General features: G+C 46.9%; 1 protein-coding gene and 1 non-coding gene across 2 annotated transcripts; both read left to right on the top strand.

The window, feature by feature from the left end:
- The first annotated feature begins 2,357 nt into the window (after positions 1 to 2,357).
- trnav-cac (transfer RNA valine (anticodon CAC)) lies at positions 2,358 to 2,430 on the top strand. Its single transcript has one exon. It is a non-coding gene; the product is annotated as a tRNA-Val (tRNA).
- Positions 2,431 to 3,894: 1,464 nt separating this feature from the next.
- On the top strand, positions 3,895 to 26,091 carry LOC139253695 (maestro heat-like repeat-containing protein family member 1). The gene is made up of 5 exons (XM_070873517.1): positions 3,895 to 3,933; positions 15,668 to 15,830; positions 17,142 to 17,343; positions 21,757 to 21,892; positions 22,045 to 26,091. Exons 1-5 carry the CDS (start codon positions 3,895 to 3,897, stop codon positions 26,089 to 26,091), a joined length of 4,587 nt encoding a protein of 1,528 aa, XP_070729618.1.
- Positions 26,092 to 26,223: the final 132 nt, after the last annotated feature.

Raw genomic sequence — 26,223 nt, 5'->3', positions numbered from 1 at the left:
CTTGACCTTTGCACCAGGGAGGCAACATACCATTCTGGAGTCTCGATTGCAGCCGCAGAAACATCTATCTATTTCCCTTACAATAGAATCCCCTATAACTATAGCTCTCCCATTCTTTTTCCTGCCCTCCTGTGCAGCAGAGCCACCCATGGTGCCATGGACTTGGCTGCTGCTGCCTTCCCCTAATGAGTCATCTCCTCCAACAGTACCCAAGGTGGTGTATCTGTTTTGCAGGGAGATGACCGGAGGGGACTCCTGCACTGTCTTCCTTCCACTGCTCTTCCTGATGTTTACCCATTCCCTCTCTGCCTGAGTAACCGTTACCTACGGTGTGTTCAATTCACGACATCCTGAGCATTGCGGATGAATCCGTGCGCAGCTCCAGTGCCGCAATGAGGCCTGTCAGGAGCTGCAGATGGATACACTTGGTGCACATGTAGTCAGCAGGGACACTGGAAGCGTCCCTGACTTCCCACACAGCACAGGAGGAGCATGACATGTGTCTGAGCTCTCCTGCTATGACTTAACCATTAGATTTACTTAATTCGGCAACAATTCTAAAGTTTCTTTGCTGCTAAGAACAAGAAGAAATCACTCAACCAGCCAATCACTTACCCTCTTGGCTGTGACGTCACCCTTTGATTACTTTTGACTTCTTTCTTACTTTTGACCCTGCACCAGCTGTAGCTCGCTGCTCGCTGCTCCTCCAGCCGCTGCTCCTCCGACTGCCGCCGATCCCCGGACTCCTACTGGGCATTTATAGGCCGCTGCTCACACCGCCTCCGGTCACTGCTCCTCCGACTTTTGGAAAAAAATAATTCAGTCAGGCAGAGTCTGCATAGATTTATGAAAGGGAAGTCATGTTTGACAAATTTGCTGGAATTCTTTGAGGGTGTAATGAACAGGGTGGATAAAGGGGAACCAGTGCATGTGGTGTACTTGGACTTCCAGAAGGCATTTTGACAAGGTACCACATAAAAGATTACTGCACAAGATAAAGGTTCCCGGGGTTGGGGGCAATATATTAGCATGGAGAGAGGATTGGCTAACGAACAGAAAACAGAGAGTCGGAATAAATGGTTCATTCTCTGTTTGGCAATCAGTAACTAGTGGGGTGCTGCAGGGATCAGTGCTGGGACCCCAACTGTTTACAATCTATATTAACGGCTTGGATGAAGGGACTGAGTGTAATGTAGCCAAGTTTGCTGATGATACACAGATGGCAGGAAAAGCAATGTGTGAGGAGGACACAAAAAATCTGCAAAAAGACATAGCCAGGTTAAGTGAGTGGGGAAAAATTTGGCAGATGGTGTATAATGTTGGAAAGTGCAAGGTTATGAATTTTGGCAGAAAAAAATCAAAGAACAAGTTATTAGTTAAAAGGAGAAAAATTGCACAGTGCTGCATTACAGCGGGACCTGGGAGTCCTTGTGCATGAAACACAAAAGATTAGTATGCAGGTACAGCAAGTGATCAGGAAGGCCAATGGAATCTTGGCCTTTATTGCAAAGGGGATGGAATATAAAACAAAGAAGTATTGCTGCAGTTATACAGGGTATTGGTGAGGCCAGACCTGGAACACTGCGTGCAGTTTTGGTTTCCATATTTAAGAAAGGATATAGATGCTTTGGAGGCAGTTCAGAGAAGGTTCACTAGGTTGATTCCGGAGATGAGGGGGCTAACTTATGAGAAAAGGTTGAGTAGGTTGTGCCTCTACTCATTAGAATTCAGAAGATTGAGAGGTGATCTTCTGGAAACGTGTAAGATTATGAGGGGGCTTGACAAGGTGGATGCAGAGAGGATGTTTCTGCATACTAACCTTTTATGTTACATGTACAAGGACCCCCAGGTCCCTCTGCACCGCAGCATTTCGTAATCTCTCCCCATTTAAATAATTATTTGCTTTTTTATTATTGCTACCACAGTAGATAACCTCATATTTCCCACCTTATACTCCATCTGACAAATTTCTGCCCACCCACTGAGCCTATCAATATCGCTTTGCAGATAGTTTGCGTCCTCCTCACAACTTGCTTTCCCAGCTATCTTTGTATCATCAGCAAACTTGGCGACATTACAAACATGCAGAGCACAGAACAAATTATTGACATATTGACTCTCCCTCAGTTAGTATTTCTTTCATTGTGCAAAAGAAAATTATCGAATCATTAATTATGTTATCCCATGAAAGCAAAATAAAAGTTTAACGAAAATAATTGGCAAATTTGAAAGGAACATTTTTGTTTTGTGCCGTTTCGGTCAGAGAAATGTTTGTGAAAGAAATTTTTTCAGAAAAAGGGATTCAGCATTTCAGCTTGTCGCTGAACACTTCTCTCTGGGCACTGCACTAGGCCGCAGTTTCCGTAGTGTAGCGGTCATCACGTTCGCCTCACACGCGAAAGGTCCCCGGTTCAAGCCTGGGCGGAAACATTATTTTTGAAACAAAAACTGGTTTTAAATGTTCATTGCTCATGTGACAATGGCCTCCTTCTGTGCTGTAAACTTCTCTGATTCCATGAAGAACATTTAAAACCAGTCTCCTAAAATACAGAGTGTGTAAAATCAGAGAGGGAATAAAACTTCCTCAATGATTAAAGTTTCACAAATTATTAAAATGAAGTTGTTGAAGTTTCGACTGACCCTCAGTGATCATGTTAGCATTTCTTTCATTCTGCTCAACAATGCTATCGGTTAATACCAGCAGATCTAAGCCGCATTTCAAACCCGGAAACAACTCATTCATTATTCACCCTTCCCAGTTCCAGTGCACAGAGGGTTATTTATACTTCATCCCAGAAACTCAAGTCCAACTTCTGACATTCCTTATTTCTAATTACTAACTCATTTATTTTGATACCACTCTGAAGTGCTTTGGGTCATCTATGTAATTTAGTTAAATTACTTCACTTTAATTAAAAACGGTGGTCGCAAAATGATTTCCCTAACTGGGAATCGAACCAGGGAAGCTGAAGGGATCGAAATGGTTTTGTGAAGCATTTGAAGATGCTCTCTAAAAATCTCACACTGCTAATTTAAAAACACGGTTACGATTTGTTTCAGTGTGAAAGAAGGGGATTGCAATGTCAACAAAAACACCAGGCAGTGACTGCATTAAGACCAATTCAAACTTTTCACAAAGTTGGTATCACAAAGTAACAGCTGAGCTAAAGTTGGCACTGACCAATGGGTAAAAACATCTCATTATAACCGATAAGCTCACAAATATCAGGAGGAGTGCAGTCTGGTCAATGTCAAACCCCTCCTTCCTTATTCAACAGAGACATGAATGGCAGACAGACGCCACAAAGTTTAATTAAAGACCGAAGTACAAGTCACATTTAATTTCCAAATCCTTTCACCATAAAATTCCTTCACTTTATTTCAAATCATACTGCGTTGATTCTGAAAATGAGCACCATGTGATCTTACCTTCAATACTGATTCTATTATCTGGGCACGGTAGGAATTACCGCTCCGCTTTTGAGCCCAATTTGACAAAAGTTGCCCCAGATTCCTGGTGTCGTCAGCAATGAATATTTTGAACCAGACTCCTAAAATAGTGTTTTTTTACATGAGTTCACAGGATCTGGGTGTCACTGGCAAGGCCATAATTTATTGCCCAACCTTAATTGCCCTTGAGAAGCTGGTGGTTGTTGTGTATCTGTAAAGCATGCACTCCCATGTTCCGCCACTAGGGAGCTCATCCCTTGAAGTCCCACGGGATCTCAGCATCCCTTTGGAGCACTGTATATAAGCCGGCCCCCAAGGCCTGTTCCTCACTCTGGAGTGTCTTATTAAAGACTGAGGTTACTGTTACTTTAACCTCCGTGTGTGCAGCCTCATCTGTGTTAGGAACGCAATAACTGGCGACGAGAATACGAATCCAACGCAAAGATGCAGCAAACTGTGGGCATCCTGGAGAAGTTCTCGGAGGTAGCAAGCTCGGAGGAAGCTTATGTCGAACGGCTAGACCAGTAATTTGTAGCCAACGAGCTGGATGGAGAAGGAAGCGCTGCAAAAAGGAGAGCGGTCCTCCTCACAGTCTGTGGGGCACCGACCTACAGCCTCATGAAGAATCTTCTGGCTCCGTTGGAACCCACAGATAAGTCATATGAGGAGCTGTGTACAGTGGTTCGGGAGCATCTTAACCCGAGGGAGAGCGTGCTGATGGAGAGGTATCGGTTCTAACGTGCCAGCGATCTGACGGTCAGGAAGTGGCGAGCTACGTCGCCGAGCTCATGCAACTTGCAGGACAATGTGAGTTTGATGGTTGCTCGGAGCAAATGCTCAAAGACTTTTTTGTACTGGGCATTGGCCAAGAGACCAGCCTGCGAAAAATTTTGACTGTAGAGACACCGACCCTCAATAAGGCCATTGCAACAGTACAGGCGTTTATGTCCACCAGTGATAACACCCAACAAATCTCTCAGCACACAAGTGCTAGCAATGTTCAGAAATTAACTGGAACTGTGTTTGCAAGCAGAAATGTACAGGGCAGAAGCCACGAGTTTGTAACTTCCAGCAGGCCTCAGGTGATCCAGATGACTCAGAGTCCCCAACAAAGAATAAATGCAAGGCAATTCACAGCTTGTGGAGGCTTCCATTCAGCCTATTCATGATGCTTCAAAGGGTATGTTTGCAAGTGCTTGTGGAACAATGGAGCACCTCCAATGAGCTTGCAAACGAGCTGCAAGCTCTGCAAAACCTGCTAACCACCACGTGGCGGAGGAAGATCGGTCCATGGTGGATTAAAGCAATTTAGAGCCTTCGAGAGAGGAGGCAGATGCTGAAGTACACGGGGTGCACACATTTTCGACGAAATGTCCACCTATTATGCTGCACGTAAAATTGAATGGCTTAGCCGTAGCCATGGAACTGGACACTGGCGTCAGCCAATCCATCATGAGTAAAAAGATGTTTGAGAGACTGTGATGCAACAAGCCATTCAGTTCAGCCCTGAGCCCCATCCACACGAAACTGATAACATACACCAAAGAGCTTATCACTGTCCTGGGCAGCGCCATGGTCAAGGTCACCTACGAGGGCATGGTGCATGAACTGGCACTCTGGATTGTCCCGGGCGATGACCCCACAGTGCTTGGAAGGAGCTGGCTGGGCAAAATCCGCTGGAACTGGGATGACATCCGAGCGCTATCACATGTCGATGAGGCCTCATGTATCCAGGTTCTTAAAAAATTTCCTTCCCTTTTTGAGCCAGGATTTGGAAACTTTTCCGGGGCGAAGTTGCGGATCCACTTGGTCCCAGAGGCACGACCCATTCACCACAAGGCGCGAGCAGTACCTCACATGATGAGGAAGAGAGTGGAAATGGAGCTGGACAGGCTGCAACTCGAGGGCATCATCTCCCCATAGGAATTCAGCGAGTGGGCCAGCCCGATTGTTCCAGTACTCAAAAGTGATGGCACAGTCAGGATTTGCGGCGATTATAAAGTAACTATTAATCGTTTCTCGCTACAGGACCAATACCCGCTACCTAAGGCAGACGACCTAATTGCGACGCTGGCAGGAGGATAGACGTTCACCAAGCTCGACCTGACTTCGTTTTACATGGCGCAGGAAGGCCAGGCTCACCCAGCAGCCCTGCAGGGCTAACAACACGCCAGCCCAGCGAGGGCACAGCCAGCACACCAGAACAGACATTTGTACTGAGGCGGCCCACCAGGGAAAGAAAGGCTCCCGACCGCCTCACCTTGTAAATAATTTTCAATTCGACTTTGCAGGGAGTGATGCTGTGTATCTGTAAAGCATGCACTCCCATGTTCCGCCACCAGGGAGCTCATCCTCTGAAGTCCCAAGGGATCCCAGCATCCCTTGGGAGCACTATATATAAGCCGGTCCCCTGAGGCCTGTTCCTCACACTGGAATGTCTTATTAAAGACTGAGGTCACTGTTACTTTAATCTCTCTGTGTGCAGCCTCATCTGTGTGAGGAACACAATAGTGCTGAGCACCATCTTGAACCGCTGCAGTCCGTGTGGTGAAGATGCTCCCACAGAGCTGTTAGGGAGGGAGTTCTAGGCTTTTAACCCAGTGACGATGAAGGAACGACCGATATATTTCCAAGTCAGGATGGTGTGTGACTAAATCTAACAATGGCTGGTGTCACAGGCACCAAATATTTTAAAGCAAGGTCTTAAAATGCTATGTGTAAAATGGGAAGGGATAATAATTCATGACATGCAAAGCCTGTTTAAAATGGGACTGTATAAAATTAATGTGAATATTTTTCTGCCTGACAGGGTTTTGGAAGCAGATTTAATATTAACTTTCCAAAGGGAAATATCGTTGAAAAAGAAACATTTGCAGGGTGCTGGGGAATGGGACTAATTGGAAATTTCACAGAGCCAGCACAGGTAACAACATAAGAAATCAGAGTAGTATAGGCCATACGGCCCCTCAAGCCTGCTCCACCATTCAATAAGATCATGACTGATCGTTGATCTCAACTCAACGTTCCCCGCTCGAACTCCCGATCCCTTGATTCCCCGAGACTCCAAAAATCTATCTTACGCAGCCTTGAATATATTCAGAGACTCAGCATCCACAGGCCTGTGGGGCAGAGAATTCCACAGATTCATAACACTCTGAGTGAAGAAATTCCTTCTCATCTCTGTCTTAAATGGTAGACCCCTTAACCTGAGACTGTGCCCCCTGGTTCGAGACACTCCAGCCCGGGGGAAACAACCTCTCAGCATCTACCCTGTCAATCCCCTTCAGAATATTGTGTGTTTCAATGAGATCACCTCTCATTCTTCTAAACTCCGGAGAGTATCGGCCCATTCTGCACAATCTCTCAACTTAAGACAGTCCTCTCACCCCAGGAATCAATCTCGTGAATCTCCGTTGTACCTCCACCCAGGCAAATATTTCCTTCCTCAAATAAGGAGACCAAAACCGTGCGCAGTACTCCAGGTGTGGTCTCACCAGTGCCCTGTACAATTGTAGCAAGACTTCCTTACTCTTGTACTGTGGGCTATATATTAGGTACTATGGGCCGAGTGCCCTTTTTTTTGCTGATTCGACGGTTGAATAAAAAGTCATTAAAATTTGACAGTTGCTCGGCAAACATATTTGTATTTCCTTCAGTGTACTCCTTACTCTTCAAGGGCTAGATTTTCCCCAAGCAGTTTTGTCGGCGCACTGACCTCAAGCGCACCGACTTTGCGCGCTGGAAATGGCGCGGGGAAATACTCGCCCCATCCTGGCCGCTGTGTACAGTCCCCGGAGTCCTGGCGTGGTGTCGATGGTGAAGTGGGGGGCGGAGCCAAATGCCTGCGCCGAAAACACTGCCGGCACCTTCGCGCATGGGCAGTAGGGAGAGAAAACTTGGCACTCTGCCATTTTTAAACAGTGTCAAACCCGATGAAAAGCACAGCAGCTTCTCAGCTTCTCCGGTCACTCGGCAGGCTCTGCCCCCGTCCCTCCCCGATAAAACGCACAGCTCCAGCAGCTGCAACTACTCCGGTCCACAAGCTCACACTTCTCCGGTGTGTCTTCTCTCTCCTATCCCCGGGATATAGGGACCGAGTGTAATGGAGCCAAGTTTGCTGATGGTACAATTATTGGTGGGAAAGTAAATTGTGATACAGCAAAGAAAATCTCAATTACGGAAGAACAATATGGAAAAGTACAGTGACCCCGACGTGATATAAACACGCAGCCTTCTGATCTGGAGTCAGACACACTACCGTTGCACCACGAGGTCTACAGTGCAGAGTGCCCATGTTTGTATACATGAAGGTTCCTGAAACACAGTTTCATTTACCCTGCATTGGTGCAATGAAAGGGCTTCAAAATCCCCGGCCACTCCCACCGTGGGTCAGACAGCATCAGAAGCAGTGACCACCTGTCACTCACACTCTCACGCCCGCTTTCATCACCTGCTGCTCGGGTATTCAACATTCAGGAAATAGAATGAAAGGAAAAGGAGGTGGAGTAGCATTGCTGGTTAAGGAGGAGATTAAGGCAATAGTTAGGAAGGACATTAGCTTGGATGATGTGGAATCTATATGGGTAGAGCTGCAGAACACCAAAGGGCAAAAAACGTTAGTGGGAGTTGTGTACAGACCTCCAAACAGTAGTAGTGATGTTGGGGAGGGCATCAAACAGGAAATTAGGGGTGCGTGCAATAAATGTGCAGCAGTTATAATGGGTGACTTTAATATGCACATAGATTGGGCTAACCAAACTGGAAGCAATACGGTGGAGGAGGATTTTCTGGAGTGCACAAGGGATGGTTTTTTAGACCAATATGTCGAGGAACCAACTAGGGGGGAGGCCATCTTAGACTGGGTGTTATGTAATGAGAAAGGATTAATTAGCAATCTCGTTGTGCGAGGCCCCTTGGGGAAGAGTGACCATAATATGGTGGAATTCTGCATTAGGATGGAGAATGAAACAGTTAATTCAGAGACCATGGTCCAGAACTTAAAGAAGGCTAACTTTGAAGGTATGAGGCGTGAATTGGCTGAGATGGATTGGCGAATGATACTTAAGGGGTTGACTGTGGATGGGCAATGGCAGACATTTAGAGACCGCATGGATGAACTACAACAATTGTACATTCCTGTCTGGCATAGAAATAAAAAAGGGAGGGTGGCTCAACCGTGGCTATCAAGGGAAATCAGGGATAGTATTAAAGCCAAGGAAGTGGCATACAAATTGGCCAGAAATAGCAGCGAACCTGGGGACTGGGAGAAATTTAGAACTCAGCAGAGGAGGACAAAGGGTTTGATTAGGGCAGGGAAAATGGAGTATGAGAAGAAGCTTGCAGGGAACATTAAGACGGATTGCAAAAGTTTCTATAGATATGTAAAGAGAAAAAGGTTAGTAAAGACAAATGTAGGTCCCCTGCAGTCAGAATCAGGGGAAGTCATAACGGGGAACAAAGAAATGGCGGACCAATTGAACAAGTACTTTGGTTCGGTATTCACGAAGGAGGACACGAACAACCTTCCGGTTATAAAAGGGGTCGGGGGGTCTAGTAAGGAGGAGGAACTGAGGGAAATCCTTATTAGCCGGGAAATTGTGTTGGGGAAATTGATGGGATTGAAGGCCGATAAATCCCCAGGGCCTGATGGACTGCATCCCAGAGTACTTAAGGAGGTGGCCTTGGAAATAGTGGATGCGTTGACAGTCATTTTCCAACATTCCATTGACTCTGGATCAGTTCCTATGGAGTGGAGGGTAGCCAATGTAACCCCACTTTTTAAAAAAGGAGGGAGAGAGAAAACAGGGAATTATAGACCTGTCAGCCAGACATCGGTAGTGGGTAAAATGATGGAATCAATTATTAAGGATGTCATAGCAGTGCATTTGGAAAGAGGTGACATAGAAACATAGAAACATAGAAAATAGGTGCAGGAGCAGGCCATTCAGCCCTTCTAGCCTGCACCGCCATTCAATGAGTTCATGGCTGAACATGAAACTTCAGTACCCCCTTCCTGCTTTCTCGCCATAACCCTTGATCCCCCGAGTAGTAAGGACTTCATCTAACTCCCTTTTGAATATATTTAGTGAATTGGCCTCAACTACTTTCTGTGGTAGAGAATTCCACAGGTTCACCACTCTCTGGGTGAAGAAGTTTCTCCTCATCTCGGTGATAGGTCATGATAGGTCCAAGTCAGCATGGATTTGTGAAAGGGAAATCATGCTTGACAAATCTTCTGGAAATTTTTGAGGATGTTTCCAGTAGAGTGGATAAGGGAGAACCAGTTGATGTGGTATATTTGGACTTTCAGAAGGCGTTCGACAAGGACCCACACAAGAGATTGATGTGCAAAGTTAGAGCACATGGGATTGGGGTTAGTGTACTGACATGGATTGAGAACTGGTTGTCAGACAGGAAGCAAAGAGTAGGAGTAAATGGGTACTTTTCAGAATGGCAGGCAGTGACTAGTGGGGTACCGCAAGGTTCTGTGCTGGGGCCCCAGCTGTTTACACTGTACATTAATGATTTAGATGAGGGGATTAAATGTAGTATCTCCAAATTTGCGGATGACACTAAGTTGGGTGGCAGTGTGAGCTGCGAGGAGGATGCTGTGAGGCTGCAGAGCGACTTGGATAGGTTAGGTGAGTGGGCAAATGCAAGGCAGATGAAGTATAATGTGGATAAATGTGAGATTATCCACTTTGGTGGTAAAAACAGAGAGACAGACTATTATCTGAATGGTGACGGATTAGGAAAAGGGGAGGTGCAAAGAGACCTGGGTGTCGTGGCAGTGTGGGCTGGCTCGTGCTGCCCCTGGGCCCCTGGCCCTGAACTCACACCACCCCTGGGCCCCGATCACATCCCTCCACAGTCTCTCGCTGCTCCTGCTGTACCTGCCCACGCTCCAATCACTGACCTGGACTTTGATGACGTCACTCTTCGCTGCCGTCGCCCTCCTGCACCAGCTCGCGCTGTACCTTGCCGTGGTACACCACCACGCTGCTCCCAGGCCGCCGCTCACCGCTCCTTTTATGGCCCCGACCTGCCGCTGGTGTTCTCACGCAGGTCGGGGCCTCCACGCTGCTCCCAGCAAATCCAGTTACACGCCGTGTCACCGCACAATTCTCAGCTGTGATTGTCAGCTGACTACATTTTAAGCTATCACAGAGGCTGCAAGCAGTGTTCCCTGGTAGTCTAGTGGTTAGGATTTGGTGTTCTCACTGCCGTGGTCTGGGTTTGATTCCTGGTCAGGGAAAGTATTTTGACAGAGCAAATTGACAAAAATAATTCAAGTCTGCGAAATAATGAATAATTGTTTCAATCATCATTAATCCACCCACATGTGTTGCACACTGAAGGAAATACAAATATGTTTGCTGAGCGACTGTCGAATTTTAATAACTTTTCACACAACCGGAGAATCAGAGGAAAAACAGGATATTCGGCCCATAGTACCAAATATATAGCCCATAGTACAAGAGTAAGGAAGTCTTGCTACAATTGTACAGGGCCCTGGTGAGACCACACCTGGAGTATTGCGCACAGTTTTGGTCTACTTATCTGAGGAAGGATACACTTGCCTTGGAGGTGGTACAACAGAGCTTCACCAGATTGATTCCTGGGATGAGAGGACTGTCTTATGGTGAGAGATTGTGTAGAATATGCCGATACTCTCTGGAGTTTAGAAGAATGAGAGGTGATCTCATTGAACCGGACAATATTCTGAAAGGGATTGACAGGGTAAATGTTACGAAGCCTGGCTAACCCAGTCGGTAGAGCATGAGACTCTTACTTGCAGGGTGGTGGGATAGAGCCCCAACATTGGGCGATTACTTTTCCTGAAACTTTTATGTTGCTTTCAGAGGAAAACATCATTAATGAACCCATGATCTTCTTTTGCACAATGAAAAGAATGCGAATTGAGGGAGTGTTGATATTTTAATCAAATAATGAAAGCAGCGCCTGAGATAACTCGGCCATCCTTACTGTTCAATGCTGAAGTTGCAAGTTATTACTCTGGAACGTTTCAGACCGGGTACTTATTCACTGTTGCTGGAAGGCCCAGTGACCGGGATACTCTCTCCCCCGGGGTTTTCCTGAGCCTGTGCTCGTTGCACGGGGAGCTTTTGCCTGGGTCCGAGGTAGCTTGTATCCCAGGGATGGACAATAACCCTCTGAGCTCTGGAACTGGAGAAAAGCAAATGATTAATGAGTTGTTTGCGGGTTTCAAATGCAGCTTAGAGCTGCTGGTATAAACCGATCGTACTGATTCACAGAATGAAATAAATGTGAATAGATAGCTGGAACTTCAACAACTGAACTTCAATATTTCATGAAACTTAAATCCTTGAAGAAGTTTTATCCCCTATCTGATTTTACACAATCTGTATTTGAGGAGACTGGTTTTAAATGTGCATTGCTCATGCAACAATGTGTCCAAAACAGCTTTTATTCAATTTTATTGCAGACAAGTTTTTGCTTGAGAAATAATGTTTCTGCCCAGGCTTGAACCAGGAACTTTTCACGTGTGAGGGAAAAGTGATAACCGCTGCACGACAGAAACTGCTGCTTAGCTCAGCGCCCAGAGAGGAGTGTTCAGCAACAAGCTGAAATGCTCAAACCCTCTCTCTGCAAAAAGTTCCTTTCACAAACATTTCTCTGGCCTGAACTGCACCAAACAACAATGTTCTCCTTTCAAAGTCATTAAACTCCCCAATTTCCACGTCTGCAATTTTAAGGACAAGGACTGAAAGCGCTTTGCGATCAGAAAATTGCAGGAAACCCCTGTGGTTAATGACAGGGCATTTAATGGTTGATTTCCATACACACCTTGTGTTATGTATTTAACCCTTGGCCACCTGTATCACACCACCACCAGAGGGCCTATCTGTTGGAGTCCCAAGGGATCCCATGAGGTACCTGCACTCTGGTGTCTTACTACAGGAGCTAAGGTCACAATTACTCATTGTTCACAGTACTCAGTTTCAACCTTTATTATGAGCTTATCAATTGGCGACGAGACAATGAACAACCACGTGAAAATGCAAGGAACAGTTGGTATCCTGGAGAAGTTCTCAGAAGTGGCCGATTGCGAAGCCTTCGTGGAGAGAATCGACCAATACTTCGTGGCCAACGAGCTGGAAGGGCACGTAAACGCTGCCAAATGAAGGGCGATCCTCCTTACCGTCTGTGGGGCAACAATCTCTGGCCTCATGAAGAATCTTCTAGCTCTGCTGAAATCAACAACTAAATCCTTTGAAGAATTATGTACGCTGGTCCGTGAGCATCTAAATCCTAAAGAAAGCGTTCTGATGGCGAGGTATCGGTTCTACACGTGCTAACGGTCGGAGGGCCAGCAAGTGGCGAGCTATGTCGTCGAATTAAGGCGCCTCGCAGGACATTGCAAATTTGACGGATTCCAAAACAAATGCTGAGAGTCTTTTTGTGCTTGGCATTGGCCATGAGGTAATCCTTCGCAAACTGTTGACTGTTGAAACTCAGAATCTGAGCAAAGCCACAACGACAGGTCAGACAATTTCCACCATTTCCTTTAAACCCAATAACGTAATTTATTTCTGGTGGACTGGATGGAGGAACATGATCCATGCAAAAAATTGTTATTACATGAAATGAATGTTCCTAAAAGTATTAGAGTGGGAACTCACTGGATAGCAGCACAGCTGGCAATGTTTGCAGAATATATTCGTGCAGCCAAAACGCACAACGACAACCTGGAATTGTGCGGCACCAAATAACAGTTTGATGCTTCGCTCCTGGGTGGGCTCGAACCACCAACTTTTTGGTTAATATCCAAACGCACTAACCGATTGCACCACAGAGACTAAATTAAATGTACATTGCAAGACATTCCAAACCAGGGTGTCAGTCAGTTAAAGCTTCAGATTGCTCCGACCGGTATGGAACTTTTCCACTCTCAGTTGTAGTTTTCCCAAATAAATGGAGGGACATTCATTGTGGATGCATGGAAGCAGTCTGGTCCCGGACACTGCAGACACTTGCATGTCACCGCCAACCAGCTCTCCCACAACCGGTGTGATCTACCTTCCAGCCTTCCGGTGCCTTGTCTGTGACGAAGTATTCCGATTGTCCCGAAGCCAGTCTTATGTTTTAATTAATTTTCATCTCCTGACTGCAGATATTCCTGTGATTAAACCCAAACAAAATGCTGACAGGGACAGTTGGATTCATCATATCTTTGCTTGGTGAAATTTCAAAGATTGAAAGCGACGCACATCAACCCCAAACCTCGTCACCTACTCGCTAACCACGACACGATGCTCCCGTGAGATGGAAGCCCAGTTGCTGTTTCAAGCTTGAATGCAGGTACAAGCAGAACTCATTCAAAGAAAGTCTAAGTCCCTGAGGCATCTGATTATTTGCACCGAATTCCTTCGCAATGAGTTGAGGTTAGTGTGGGGTGATTTGGTCACATCTTTCCCCACACTACAACACTTCAAACATAACTCAACGGCTGTAATGCGCTTTGGGACGACATGAGTTCCTGAAAGGCACTGCAGAAATGTAAGTCCTTCTTTGCAAAAGTTTGATGCAATTTCAAAATTTGCGGCAGAATAGTGGGCTCGGCCGGGATCTCTCGCAAATTTCAATTAACAAGCCAGAAACGAGAATCATACCCCTTGACCAACGAGCTAACTTTTTGACAAACCTGGAGATCAGGTGTAATTTTATAAAAGCATTTTTTGTGTGTAGCTAATCTTGGCAGAAGGAACACATGGGATCGAATCAGTGACTTTGCTTTTTCGACCTGTCTTCTGAAGCGCCGCACGGTCCCACTCCGATAGTCAATGAGCTGTTGGGACGTTAGTGTATCCAGGCTGTGGGTGGGCACCCCGAGTGCAGCAGAGGGGTTTCTGCATTAGTTCTGGGTGGGGACAGTATTTCCCCTTCTCTCTTCCTCTTGTCTATATCCCTCTGCTTTGTTTTCTGTATTTATTCCCCGGCCTCATTTTATGTGTTTAAAAGGGAACAAAAGATGAAGTGTGCGACACTCTGGAACAATTTCTCTCACTCAAATATATCTATTTAGTGAAGTGAAATAAAGTGCAATTAAAGAATAAGGGAGAAGCCACTGTCGCCCTTTTGACAGGAGAATAAACTCGCCCATGGCTGTTCATCCACAGCAAGTTTAACCATAGTCTTCCTGCACGGGATCCTTCCACGTGGAAAGCAAACGTGATAACGGCTCCACTGCGGAAACCGCTCTGACCAGAAGTACAGCAGAGGGCAGCTGACCAGTGAATGCCTTCTGTGTTGATCGGGAATGTGTTGGCTCACCTTAAACAACTTCTGTCCCTCACTGACAGCTGTCAATCCTTCTCCTCCGCTGCCCTTTACACAAACATGTCACTGATCCCCACCCACCTCCCCACATCCCCATCGTGTTAACTTCCATGTTAGCACAGTGGGGCCGCGGAGACACCTGCTCTCTCCCCGCGGTTAGTGAACTTAGTGCATTGTCCTGGTACATTTTATGTATAGTTACAATGATGCGCCACTGGGGGCGCTGTGGTGCGAGACCCAAAAGTTCCTGCAAGACAGAGTATAAAAGGCTGCCCACCACACCTGAGAGGCACTCTGGAGTTACACAATAAACGACTAAGGTCGCAGCAGTTACTACAACACCAGACTGTGTAGAGTCAGTGATTTGACTGCTGCATACACCACAGTAACCTTGTTACATGCTTCTCTAATTTCCTCTTTGATGCCGTCCCCTACATTACCATTACTGTTTGGACGCCAATAGACAACTCCCACCAATGTTTTAGAAAGATAGAAACATAGAAATTTACAGCGCAGAAGGAGGCCATTTCGGCCCAACGTGTCCACGCTGGCCGACAAAGAGCTGCATAGCCCTTGGTCAGCAGCCCTAATGGTTACATATAAAGCTATGAATGATATATACATGCCTCGTGTGAGTTTGTAACAAGGTGCAGTGACACTACATCTGGCGACGAGAAACGGGAATCACTGAACCACGAGGATGGCCACCGGTGGCACAGAGGAACGCGACTGTCTGGGTGAGGACTGGGACGACTTTGTGGAAAGACTCCAGCAGAGCTTTGTCACAAAGGACTGGCTGGAAGAGACAGCGGCTGACAAGCGGAGGGCGCATCTACTGACCAGCTGTGGTGCACAGACGTATGCGCTGATAAAAGACCTGCTCGCACCCCAAAAGCCAGTGGACAAGTCTTTCGAAAAGATCAGCCAGCTGATCAGTGAGCATCTCAAGCCGGCAAGTAGTGGACACATGGCCTGGCACCAGATCGACTCTCACCGGCGTCTGAAGGGTCAAAACGTCTCGGACTTGGTGGCGGAACTGCGGCGTTTGGCCAGTCTCTGTAAGTTCTCCGATGCCTGCAGGGGGGAGATATTAAGGGACTTTTACATTGAGGGCATTAATCATGCTGGCATTTTCGGGAAGCTTATAAAGACCAAGGACCTGACTTTAGAAGGGGTGGCGTTGATAGCTCAGACCTTTATGGCAGGGAAAGAGGAGACCAAGCTAATTTACACACGCAGCCCTGGTTTTAACGTTGCGATGAACCAGGAAGTTAATATTGTAAAGTGATACAGAACCCGGAACACAGAACCGCAGGCAGGCAAGGGCAATTCGACACCGCCCAGGCAGACAGGCAAGGGAAATTCAACACTGCCCAGGCAGCAACAAGCTCCAGGGTGGGCCCACAACAGGGACAATGGAAAGGGGATCGGCAATTCATGTCATCACGAGGAACAATGCATCCCGTGATGGGACCATTCAGAGTGCTTAGAAACAGCTAAACGGGCCATCAGAGAGGAATGCCTGGGAATAGTCCTTTTGTTAACAGCAATAACACACTGCCAAAAGCTGCAGGTTCCAGCTTTATACCTGTAGCATTTGTAATGTCAGTGGACACTTGGCCAGGATGTGCAAAAAGGCAGTAGCGAGGTTAGTCTGCGAGACAGAGGAACCAGACGACGGGTCTGCAATGCAGGATGAGGCCTGGGGAACAACCATGGATGCGGAAGTTCAAAGAGTTCATGTGGCTGACGTCCACAGCTCATACACTAAAACGCCACCCATGAAGATGAAAATCTTACTGAATGGCATCCCGGTGCACATGGAGCTGGATACGGGAGCTAGCCAGTCTCTCATGAGCGCCCAACAGTTTAAGAGACTATGGTCACACAGAGCTAGCAGGCCGAAACTGGAACGCATTGAGACGCAGCTACGTACGAACACCAAAGAGATCATCCCAGTGCTGGGCAGCGCAAACTTGATGGTAACGCATAATGGATTACAGAACCGGCTGCCACTCGGGATTGTTCCGGAAAATGGCCCCGCACTTTTGGTAAGGAGTTGACTAGCTGAGATGTATTGGAAATGGGGGGATGTGCACGCCATTTCATCCGTGGAGTGAAGTTCATGCTCGCAGGTCTTGCAAAAATTCGAGTCACTGTTTTAACCCAGTGTTGGTACGTTCAAGGGCACTAAAGTAGTGATACGCACACTCCGGACGCCAGACCAGTGCACCACAAAGCCAGAGCAGTGCCATACGTGATGCGTGAGAAAATTGAAAGTGAACTGGACAGGCTGCTCAGAGAGGGCATAATTTCGGCCATTGGATTCAGCGACTGGACAAGTCCCATCGTTTCCGTCCTCAAAGCAGATGACTCGGTTAGGATTAGTGGCGCCTACAAAGCCACCATCAACCGAGTGTCGCTGCAAGACCAATACCTGCTTCCGAGAGCAGGTGGAAAGCTGTTCACGAAGCTGGACCTCACTTCGGCCGACATGACTGAGGAACTGGCGGAAAATTCCAAGCTTCTGACCACCATCACGACGCACAAAGGATTATTTGTCTACAACAGGTGCCCGTTTGGCATTCGTTCGGCAGCGGCTATCTTTCAGCGAAACATGGAAAGCTTGCTCAAGTCCATCCCTGGAACGGTCGTATTCCAAGACGACATCCTTATAATGGGTCGTGACACCGAGGAACACCTCCGCAACCTGGAGGAGGTGCTATGCCGATTGGATTGGGTAGGTTTGCAGCTGAAAAAGGCCAAGCGTGTGTTTTTGGCCCCAGAGGTCGGGTTCCTGGGCAGGAGAGTTGCCGCAGACGGGATCCGGCCCACTGAATCAAAAACTGAGGCGATTCGCCGGGCGCCCAGTCCCGGCAACACGTCGGAGTTGCGAACATTCCTGGGACTTTTGAACTATTTTGGGAACTTTCTGGTGAACTTAAACACATTTTTGGAGCCATTACACATGCTCCTCCATAAAGGTTGTGAATGGTTTTGGAGGGATTGTCAAGAACGGGCTTTCAATAAGGCGAGGAACCTGTTGTGTTCCAACAAACTGTTCACTTGGCATGAGCTCTGTAAAAAACTGGTTTTAACATGCGATGTATCATCCTACGGAGTTGGGTGTGTATTGCATCAGGGTACCGATGACGGCCGACTCCAACCAGTGGCTTACGCCTCCAGGTCGCTCTCCCGGGCAGAGCATGGATATGGCACGATCGAGGAGGAGGCACTCACGTGTGTGTACGGTGTGAAAAAGATGCACCAGTGCCTTTTCAGCAGACAGTTCGAGCTAGAGACGGATCACAAGACGTTAACATCCCTGTTGTCTGACACCAAGGTTGTCAACGCTAACGCGTCAGCTCGCATACAGCGATGGCTGCATATGACTACACCATACGGCACCGGCCAGGCACCGAAAATTGCGCTGACGCATTCAGCAGGCTCCCACTGGCCACCACCATGGGGGCGTTGGAGCAGAGCACCGAGATGGTCATAGCCTTTGAGGCTTTTGACACTGCGGGCACCCCCATCACAGCCTCACAGATCAAACTCTGGACCAACAGGGACCTCCTCCTATCCATGATAAAGAAATGTGTCCTGACTGGGAATTGGGCGCCCGCACACAGGGCGTGCATCGAGGAAGTCAGGCTGTTTCAGAGACGGATGGATGAGCTCTCCATTCAAGCCGACTGCCTGTTATGGGGCAGCTGGGTAGTCATGCCCCAGAAAGGAAGGGAAGCATTCATCAGGGAACTCCACAGCGAGCAGCCTGGCGTCGTGTTAAAGAAGGCCATTGCCCGGTCACATGTATGGTGGCCGGGGATTGACTCAGACCTGGAACACTGGGTTCGCAAGTGCACGATGTGTGCCCAACTGGGCAATGCCCCCAGGGAGGCTCTACTCAGCCCATGGCCTTGGCCCACCAGGTCATGGTCACGCATTCACGTAGACTATGCGGGCCCATTCATGGAGAAAATGTTCCTGATCGTAGTCGATGCATACTCGAAGTGGATCGAGTGCGTCTTAAGAGAAGTAAAGGCAGGGATAGATGATGCATTGGTTGTAATTTACCAACATGCCCAGGATTGTGGGGAGGTCCCAGCTGATTGGAGAAGTGCAAATATAATTACCCTATTTAAAAAGCGAGGTAGACAAAAAGCAGGAAATTATAGATCAGTTAGCCAAACATCTGTGGTTGGGAAAATGTTGGAGTCCATTTGGTGTATTTGGACTTGCAGAAGGCATTTGACAAGGTGCCACATAAAATGTTACTGCACAAGATAAAAGTTCAGGGGTTTGGGAGTAATATATATGCATGGATAGAGGATTGGCTAACTAACAGAAAGCAGAGAGTCGGGATAAATGGTTCATTCTCGGGTTGGCAATCAGTAACTAGGGGAGTGCCGCAGGGATCAGTGCTGGGACTCCAACTATTTACAATCTATATTAATGACTTGGAAGAAGGTATTGAGTGTAACATAGCCAAGTTTGCTGACGATAAAAAGATGGGAGGAAAAGCAATGTGTGAGGAGGACACAAAAAGCCTGCAAAATGACATAGTTAGGCTAAGTGCGTGGGCAAAAATTTGGCAGATGGAGTATAATGTTGGAAAGTGTGAGGCTATGCACTTTGGCAGAAAAAAAAATCAAAGAGTAAGTTATTATTTAAATAGAGAAAAAATTCAAATTGCTGCAGTACAGCGGGACCTGGGGGTACTTGTGCAAGAAACACAAAAGGTTTGTACGCAGGTAAAGCAAGTGATCAGGAAGGCCAATGGAATCTTGGCCTTTATTGCAAAGGGGATGGTGTATAAAAGCAGTGAAGTTTTGCTACAGTTTATCAGGGTTTTGGTGAGGCCACACCTGGAATAATGCGTGCAGTTTTGGTTTCCATTTTTAAGAAAGGATATACTTGCTTTGGAGGCAGTTCAGAAAAAGTTGCTTCCGGAGATGAGGGGGTTGTCTTATGGGGAAAAGTTGAGTTGGTTGGGCCTCCATTCATTGGAATTCAGAAGAATAAGAGGTGATCTTATCGAAACATATAAGATTATGAGGGGGCTTGACAAGGTGGATGCAGAGAGGATGTTTCCACTGATGAGAGAGACTAGATCTAGGGGGCATAATCTTAGAATAAGGAGCCGCCCATTTAAAACTGAGATGAGGAGGAATTTCTTTTCTCTGAGGTTTGTAAATCTGTGGAATTCGCTGCCTCAGAGAGCTGTGGAAGCTGAGTCATTGAATAAATTTAAGACAAAGATAGACAGTCTCTGAACCGATAAGGGACTAAAGAGTTATGGGGAGTGGGCAGGGAAGTGAGATTGAGTCCATGATCGGATCAGCCATGATCGGATTAAATGGCAGAGCAGGCTTGAGAGGACGTATGGACGATTCCTGCTGCTATTTCTTATGTTCTTATGTTCTTATGAATCTACCTCAAGCACAGTTGCAGAAATGAGACCAGAGATGAGCAAACATTGCTGTGCGTGCCCTGGGGCTCACCCTTACACTATTGGTCCATTCTGATGGGGTCACAACCATTTCTGATGCTGCAGGTGGGCAGCGTGGCCAATAGTCGCTCGGAGAAAGAATTGAAACCCTGGTATAACTGATACACCTGACTGCAATCCATATAGCCCATGGTTAATGCTTGGAGCTGAACCCCGGCAATGGTGCTGTGTAAGGGAGATATTACAGGCTCAGACTCCCAGTGTTAAGCTTCACCCGTTGGGAGCTCATAATGGGAATCTGAGGCATGGAGGGTCCGTGCACCCTGTCAGCAACACACATTGATACATTCTACACTTCAATCCGTATTATTGATCATTAGCTTTATGAACAATCATTGTAAAAGCAGTTTAACAATCAACCCATAGATACACGACTCAATCAATTGTGAGCTCACCCTCACCAGTGAGGTCATCACCTGGCTGGTCATGTGACAGCTCAAGTCACAAGACGTCACAATGAAATTCGTGACTTCACAAAAGCAGGAAATAATGACACGGTGCCTTTTCCACATAAAGCTGTCGGCTGCTTGGTCATCCAGCAGTTAAACTTTGTGTTTGACCAGGAGGAGAAGGAGGGAGAGAGTTTTTCAAATAATTTTTTTCAAAGCAATCAACCAAAAGCTTTAAAGCATTAAATTAATTCAAGACCATCGAATTAGGAATCTACAAAGAAAGGTCTGCAGAGGACGGACATCTCTGTGTGTGAGAAGTTCCATTCACAGAAGAGAAAGAGCCCGTGTTCGGGTCGAGACAAATAAAGGTCGAAATATCAAATCGACAACATAACAGCAGCAATACTGGTGATAATTGGTGAGTAAAAGCAGAGAGCTCTGTGTTGTTACAAGTCTGTTTATCACTAGGACACATTGTGTGAAACAAGAGAAGTGATTGAATTACAACAAAATGGTGAAAAACAGAATAAAGTGTTCGATGGCCATGATTATCAGTCTGTTTTCTGATGAAGATGACTTTGTTCCAATGAGATTAACTGAGTCACTGCAAGAACTGGGAAGGATCAATCATAAATGCGTCCTTACGTACTGCCATAAGTATCTGACCAAAAACAAGTTGCAGCCGGCCCCACGTTGGGCCTTACTAACGGCGATGACGTTGGTAATAAAGGATAATCTTGGACACTTACACACACGGCTGGCTAAAAAACTGAGCAACTTGACTTTGATGAACATGATCAGATCAGAGCATGTTGACCATTAGGAAGCGGCAAGTTGCCTCCTGATTAGTCTGGGTGCCAGGTTTCCCATTGAAATTTTCAAGCACATCGAGTCGGGGTGCCAACCATGGACCCAAGCATATTTCTACATGGTGCTGACACTGGCAAGGCTGTGTAGAGCAAACGTGCATTGCTTGGTACCTCGGCTCAAGCCTGTCTTGAGAAACCTGCTCCCCACACTGCATGGAGTAACTGATGGGGAAATGAAGTGGACTCTCTGTGTTTCATTGGGGCTTTTTAGTGAGAGCATTCAAATGTACCTGTCAAACCCAGAGGGGACCAGAAAACCTAAACTTGAGAAGAAGATGTTCTTTCATGAGATTTCTGCGGCTTACGATCTGCTTTTGAATTCCTGGCTGCCCATGAAAGAGCCCAAGGTGAGCAGAGCAATACTAGAAACAGTCGCCCAGATAATCCAGCTACTACCCAATGACAAACTGGACAAGGAGCTCCCCAGCTTAATTCCAACCCTTCTCTTGGTGTACCAGGAAACCTTTCCCCATGTTTCTGTCACTCGGTGTCTGTGCAGTGTCCTGCGCACTGCCATCGAGAGGACAGTGAAATACTCGTGACACAACTGCAGATTCTGCTGATCACTTTCCATGAGCAGATCTGTATTGTGATGGAACAACCCCAAAACACCTTTTCTGAGAAGCAGCTAAATGAAATCCTTTGCTGCTTCAGAGTTCTAGCTCCGGCATTTACAAGCCAGATGCTAGAGATCCTTCGGATGCAACTGGCAATTGACAATGAGCAAATTCAACTCGGGGCACTGGCCGTGCTGAAGTACCTTCTCGATACTGTCCCTTCAAACATGGAGAGTCAGAAGGATCAGATTCTGAATTGTGTGCGACGATCACTTTTAACTGGGAGTAACAGAGTGAAGGGAATCCTTGCCCAGGTAATATACACCATGGCCTGTCACAATTACTTGGAGCGAGAGGGAGGAAAGCAGCTGGTGGAATTTATCATCCAACAGTGTGCTCTGCCCACCGAGGAGAACGAGGAGAGTACTGAAAGCAAAGAGGAGTTCTGCAGCGTAATGGCGGCCGTGGTTACGGATAAGGATTTAAGGAGACAGTGCGAAGGATTGCTGAAATTGATGGTGGGAACTTTACCGATTGGCGATGTCCTCTGGTCCTACCTACTGGAGTTTGTGATCACAGTAAAGTACACTGAAGCCTTTACAATAGTCTGTGGTTCCTCATATTGCGTTGGAATAAAGAGACTGATGGCCAGCAATACACAATTTGTTCTTAATTACGAGGACTATCTGAATCTTCCTGAGCCTTTTACACTGCTGACGCGGCTATTGATTGTGTCTTCTTCTCTGTGCCATGGAAAAGGGAGAGGTGTTCCTACTCTGGGCTTACTATATCTCCTGGCAATGGACATCCACGCAGCAACAGTGAGAGTATGGGACAAGGAATTCCCAATGTTATGTAACTTTCTGGAGGAGCATTCAGAGAAGCCCAATCTCCAGAATGAGTGGCAAGAGAAACTGTTGGGGGTTGTGTCCCAGACTCTGGAGGCAATCGCGGATAAGGTGTGGATCACCCAGCTCATTGCAGAAATGACCCACTGCATTCACACCTATCGCCTGTATCCAACAGAGAGGGCTTTTCTGTACAAGTGTTTAGGGAGAGTGCTTCGACTGACCCAAGACAAAGACATCGTCAGTAAAAGTCTTCAGAGTGTTGAGCACAATGAAGATTTCGAGAGAGACAGGGTAGCCGCTGGAATTGGTGACTGTGCTGTAAGACACTTAGAAACCACGCTCACCACACTGAAGGCTTTCATGGAGTTCAATCGTTTGTGCATATCAAGTCCCTTTCACCAGGTTGACAATCACATAATGAAAGTTAAAAGCACGCTTATTTTATGCTATGGGCAGATTATGTCACGTTGTCCTCGGGACCTCATTCTGCCCAGAATCGAGACCGACATTCTGCACAATGTGTTGGCTCTTTTCAACACCAAGATGTTTGGACTGAAATCCAAGGTGAAGGAATTGACACTGAAATTAAGTTTGACAAACACTGTGACACTGTTGGCCAAAGCTCTCCAACCCAGCGAAGAACACCCACCCTACACTCTGAGCAGAAAGGCAGAACTGCTGAGTTGCATGCAGGAGCTGATCACTGCCGAACCAAAGGAGATATTGAGCACTTGGGTTCGAAAGTCTGCCATGGACGCCTGTGCAGCTCTCATCAAACTGCAGCCTTCACTGAGCAGTGAGACTGAGCTGATTAGCATCTGTTTGAATCGTGTCTTCAGTTTGCCAGATTGGGAGAGCAGCACTGCCGACCAAAGTACAAACATGGACATGGCAGAGAGACAGAAGCTTCACACCGACACAATGGCCTCTGTGCAGGGTCTCCTGAAGCAATGCTTACTTTTGGATCTGTCTCCTGATGGGCTTCATTCTGTATTTAAAACCATGGAGACTGAGATCCAATCCACACGGGACCATGAGCGAGAAAAGGCAATTGAGAGCACTTTACAGCTGGTGACATTTTACCTGGAGAAACTGCAAGTTAGCAATAAGATGCCATCCCATAACTTGGTGAGGATTATTGGATGTGTGGGGCTTCAATGTGCAGATCCATCGCATGTTGTAAGGGAGGCAGCCATTAAAAGCTTGTATGGATTGCTGTATATCCAGTTGCACCTTGAAGGCTTTCCAGTGGGTCATCAAGATAAGGAAGTGGAGCATCTGAAAGCCATCAAAGGCGGATTGAAGCAATTTACCAGTCAGGCCCTCTTTCAAACCTGCACTGCTGTCGGTAACGTTTTATCCAAGTGCATAGCCCATGAGAAGTTGAACACTCTACTCTTCACAGTCTTTAAAGGGCTGACAGACAAGCACCGGAACATTTCCTGCACAGCTTCTATTGTGACAAATGTCCCCATTACAACACGTGGAACCACCCTTGCAGACGTTTGGGGAACAATCAAAGTATTGAGCCGTCACTTGCGTTCAATTACTGAGCCGCGGGTGAGAAATGCAGTGACGCATTCAATCTCCATTCTGGCCTCACACCATCTGCCAGCAGTTTTGTCCGCTCTCCTCACTTACCCCATTCCATTTGATGGATATATTTGTGACATATGGCGATCCCTCCTGACACGTAATGCATTAGCACCGGCCAAATTCTTACTGAACAACATCAAATCATTGTATGATGACGGCAGATATTGCCATGTCACAGATACAAAAGATTCAGCAACTCAGCAGTCTTTAGCTGTCCTCTGTGCTCTTCGTGATGTTGTATGTGAGCCTGACTCAGGGCACGTGATAAACATTCTCTACCCCCAGTTAGTCAGCACCCTTCTGATTCATCTCAGCTTCAGTGTCTGGGTTCGCTTTCCGACCAACTTTCTGACAATTCCAAAGGCTGGGAACACCTTCGGCCCTGCTCTAAGACTGAATCATGCCGACGCTTGCCATTACTCAGCTGAGATTCTTCGAGCTGTCCTGTCACAGGGAAAGGGAGATGATCGCATCATGAGAGAAATGGGAGGTTGGGATCTCATCGTGAGCCCAAGAAAGCACCATGAGGGGGTTACACTGCTGGCAAGCACATTGACCGCGTGTGCTGCCCCGCATCTAATCAGCATTGTGGAGCACCTCACTCCTTGCCTTGTCAACATAGGAGAGAGTCAGAGGATCACAATAGCTGCCTTCTTTGGGGAGCTTTTACATCATTCCGTGGTGTGGGACTTGTTGCTGATGGATACCCTTCTGCAGAGTTTGTTTCGATGTTTGCTTGATGAGTCCCCAATTATCCAATGGCTCGCTGTACAAGGTTTGGGAAATGCTGCAATTGGAGCTTCTCAACGGATAGACACATACTGCACAAAACTGTTGTCCACAATGTTATCTGTGATTGACCAGAAGTCCAAACCCGAGAATCTCATTGCAGTTGAGGCAATGTCGAGCATGTGCAAAGTTCTGGGTCAGCTCCAGGAGGATTATACAAATCCCATTCTTGGTGATGTGGCACTGGCAGTTCAGCCTTACTTGGAACATCAGCATGAGACAATGAGAGCTGCGGCGTTTAACGTTCTTGGCAAGCTAATAAGATTTGGGAGTGTGGAAATGAACCCTCCACATATGGAGCACATCAAGTCCACCTTGATCCGCTTGCTGCTACATCTCAACGCTGAGAGCATTGAAGTCACCAACGTCTGCAAATCCGTGCTGAATTCCTACGCTCCAGTAATGGAGTCAGCAAACATATCCAAGATGTTCCAAGAACTTTCCTCGGAGGAGACCACCCTGGATTATGAGAACTATTTAAGCAACATCTCCAGGCACATTGCCAAAGACTTGAACAACCAGATCCCCTTGTACATAAGGAGCTGTGCCCCCTTCCTAAGGAATGTGCTTCCTGCGGTCAGAGGGAACGCATTGACATTCCTCGCTTTCCTCATGTACAATGCCCCACGACATTATTACACATCACAGTCTGCAGCTCAGATTTGTGAGCAGATTATTGCCTTGCTGTCAGATCACGAGCAAGATGTCAGAACGAAAGCAGCCAAGGCGATGCGATACCTCTACATGTATTAGGGACCATCAGAACAAAATTATTGTAATGTATGCGTTCGTAGTGTGTTTGGAAATGAGTCTGAAGTCCAAAAATTCGCAGACCCAAAATAGGCAAAAGGAGGAAAGGGGAGGGGGAAGGGATTTGGCCGCGGC

This window comes from Pristiophorus japonicus, unplaced genomic scaffold, assembly GCF_044704955.1.
Source record: "Pristiophorus japonicus isolate sPriJap1 unplaced genomic scaffold, sPriJap1.hap1 HAP1_SCAFFOLD_504, whole genome shotgun sequence".
NCBI lineage: Eukaryota > Metazoa > Chordata > Chondrichthyes > Pristiophoridae > Pristiophorus > Pristiophorus japonicus.
This window is presented reverse-complemented; position numbering and strand designations above follow the sequence as displayed.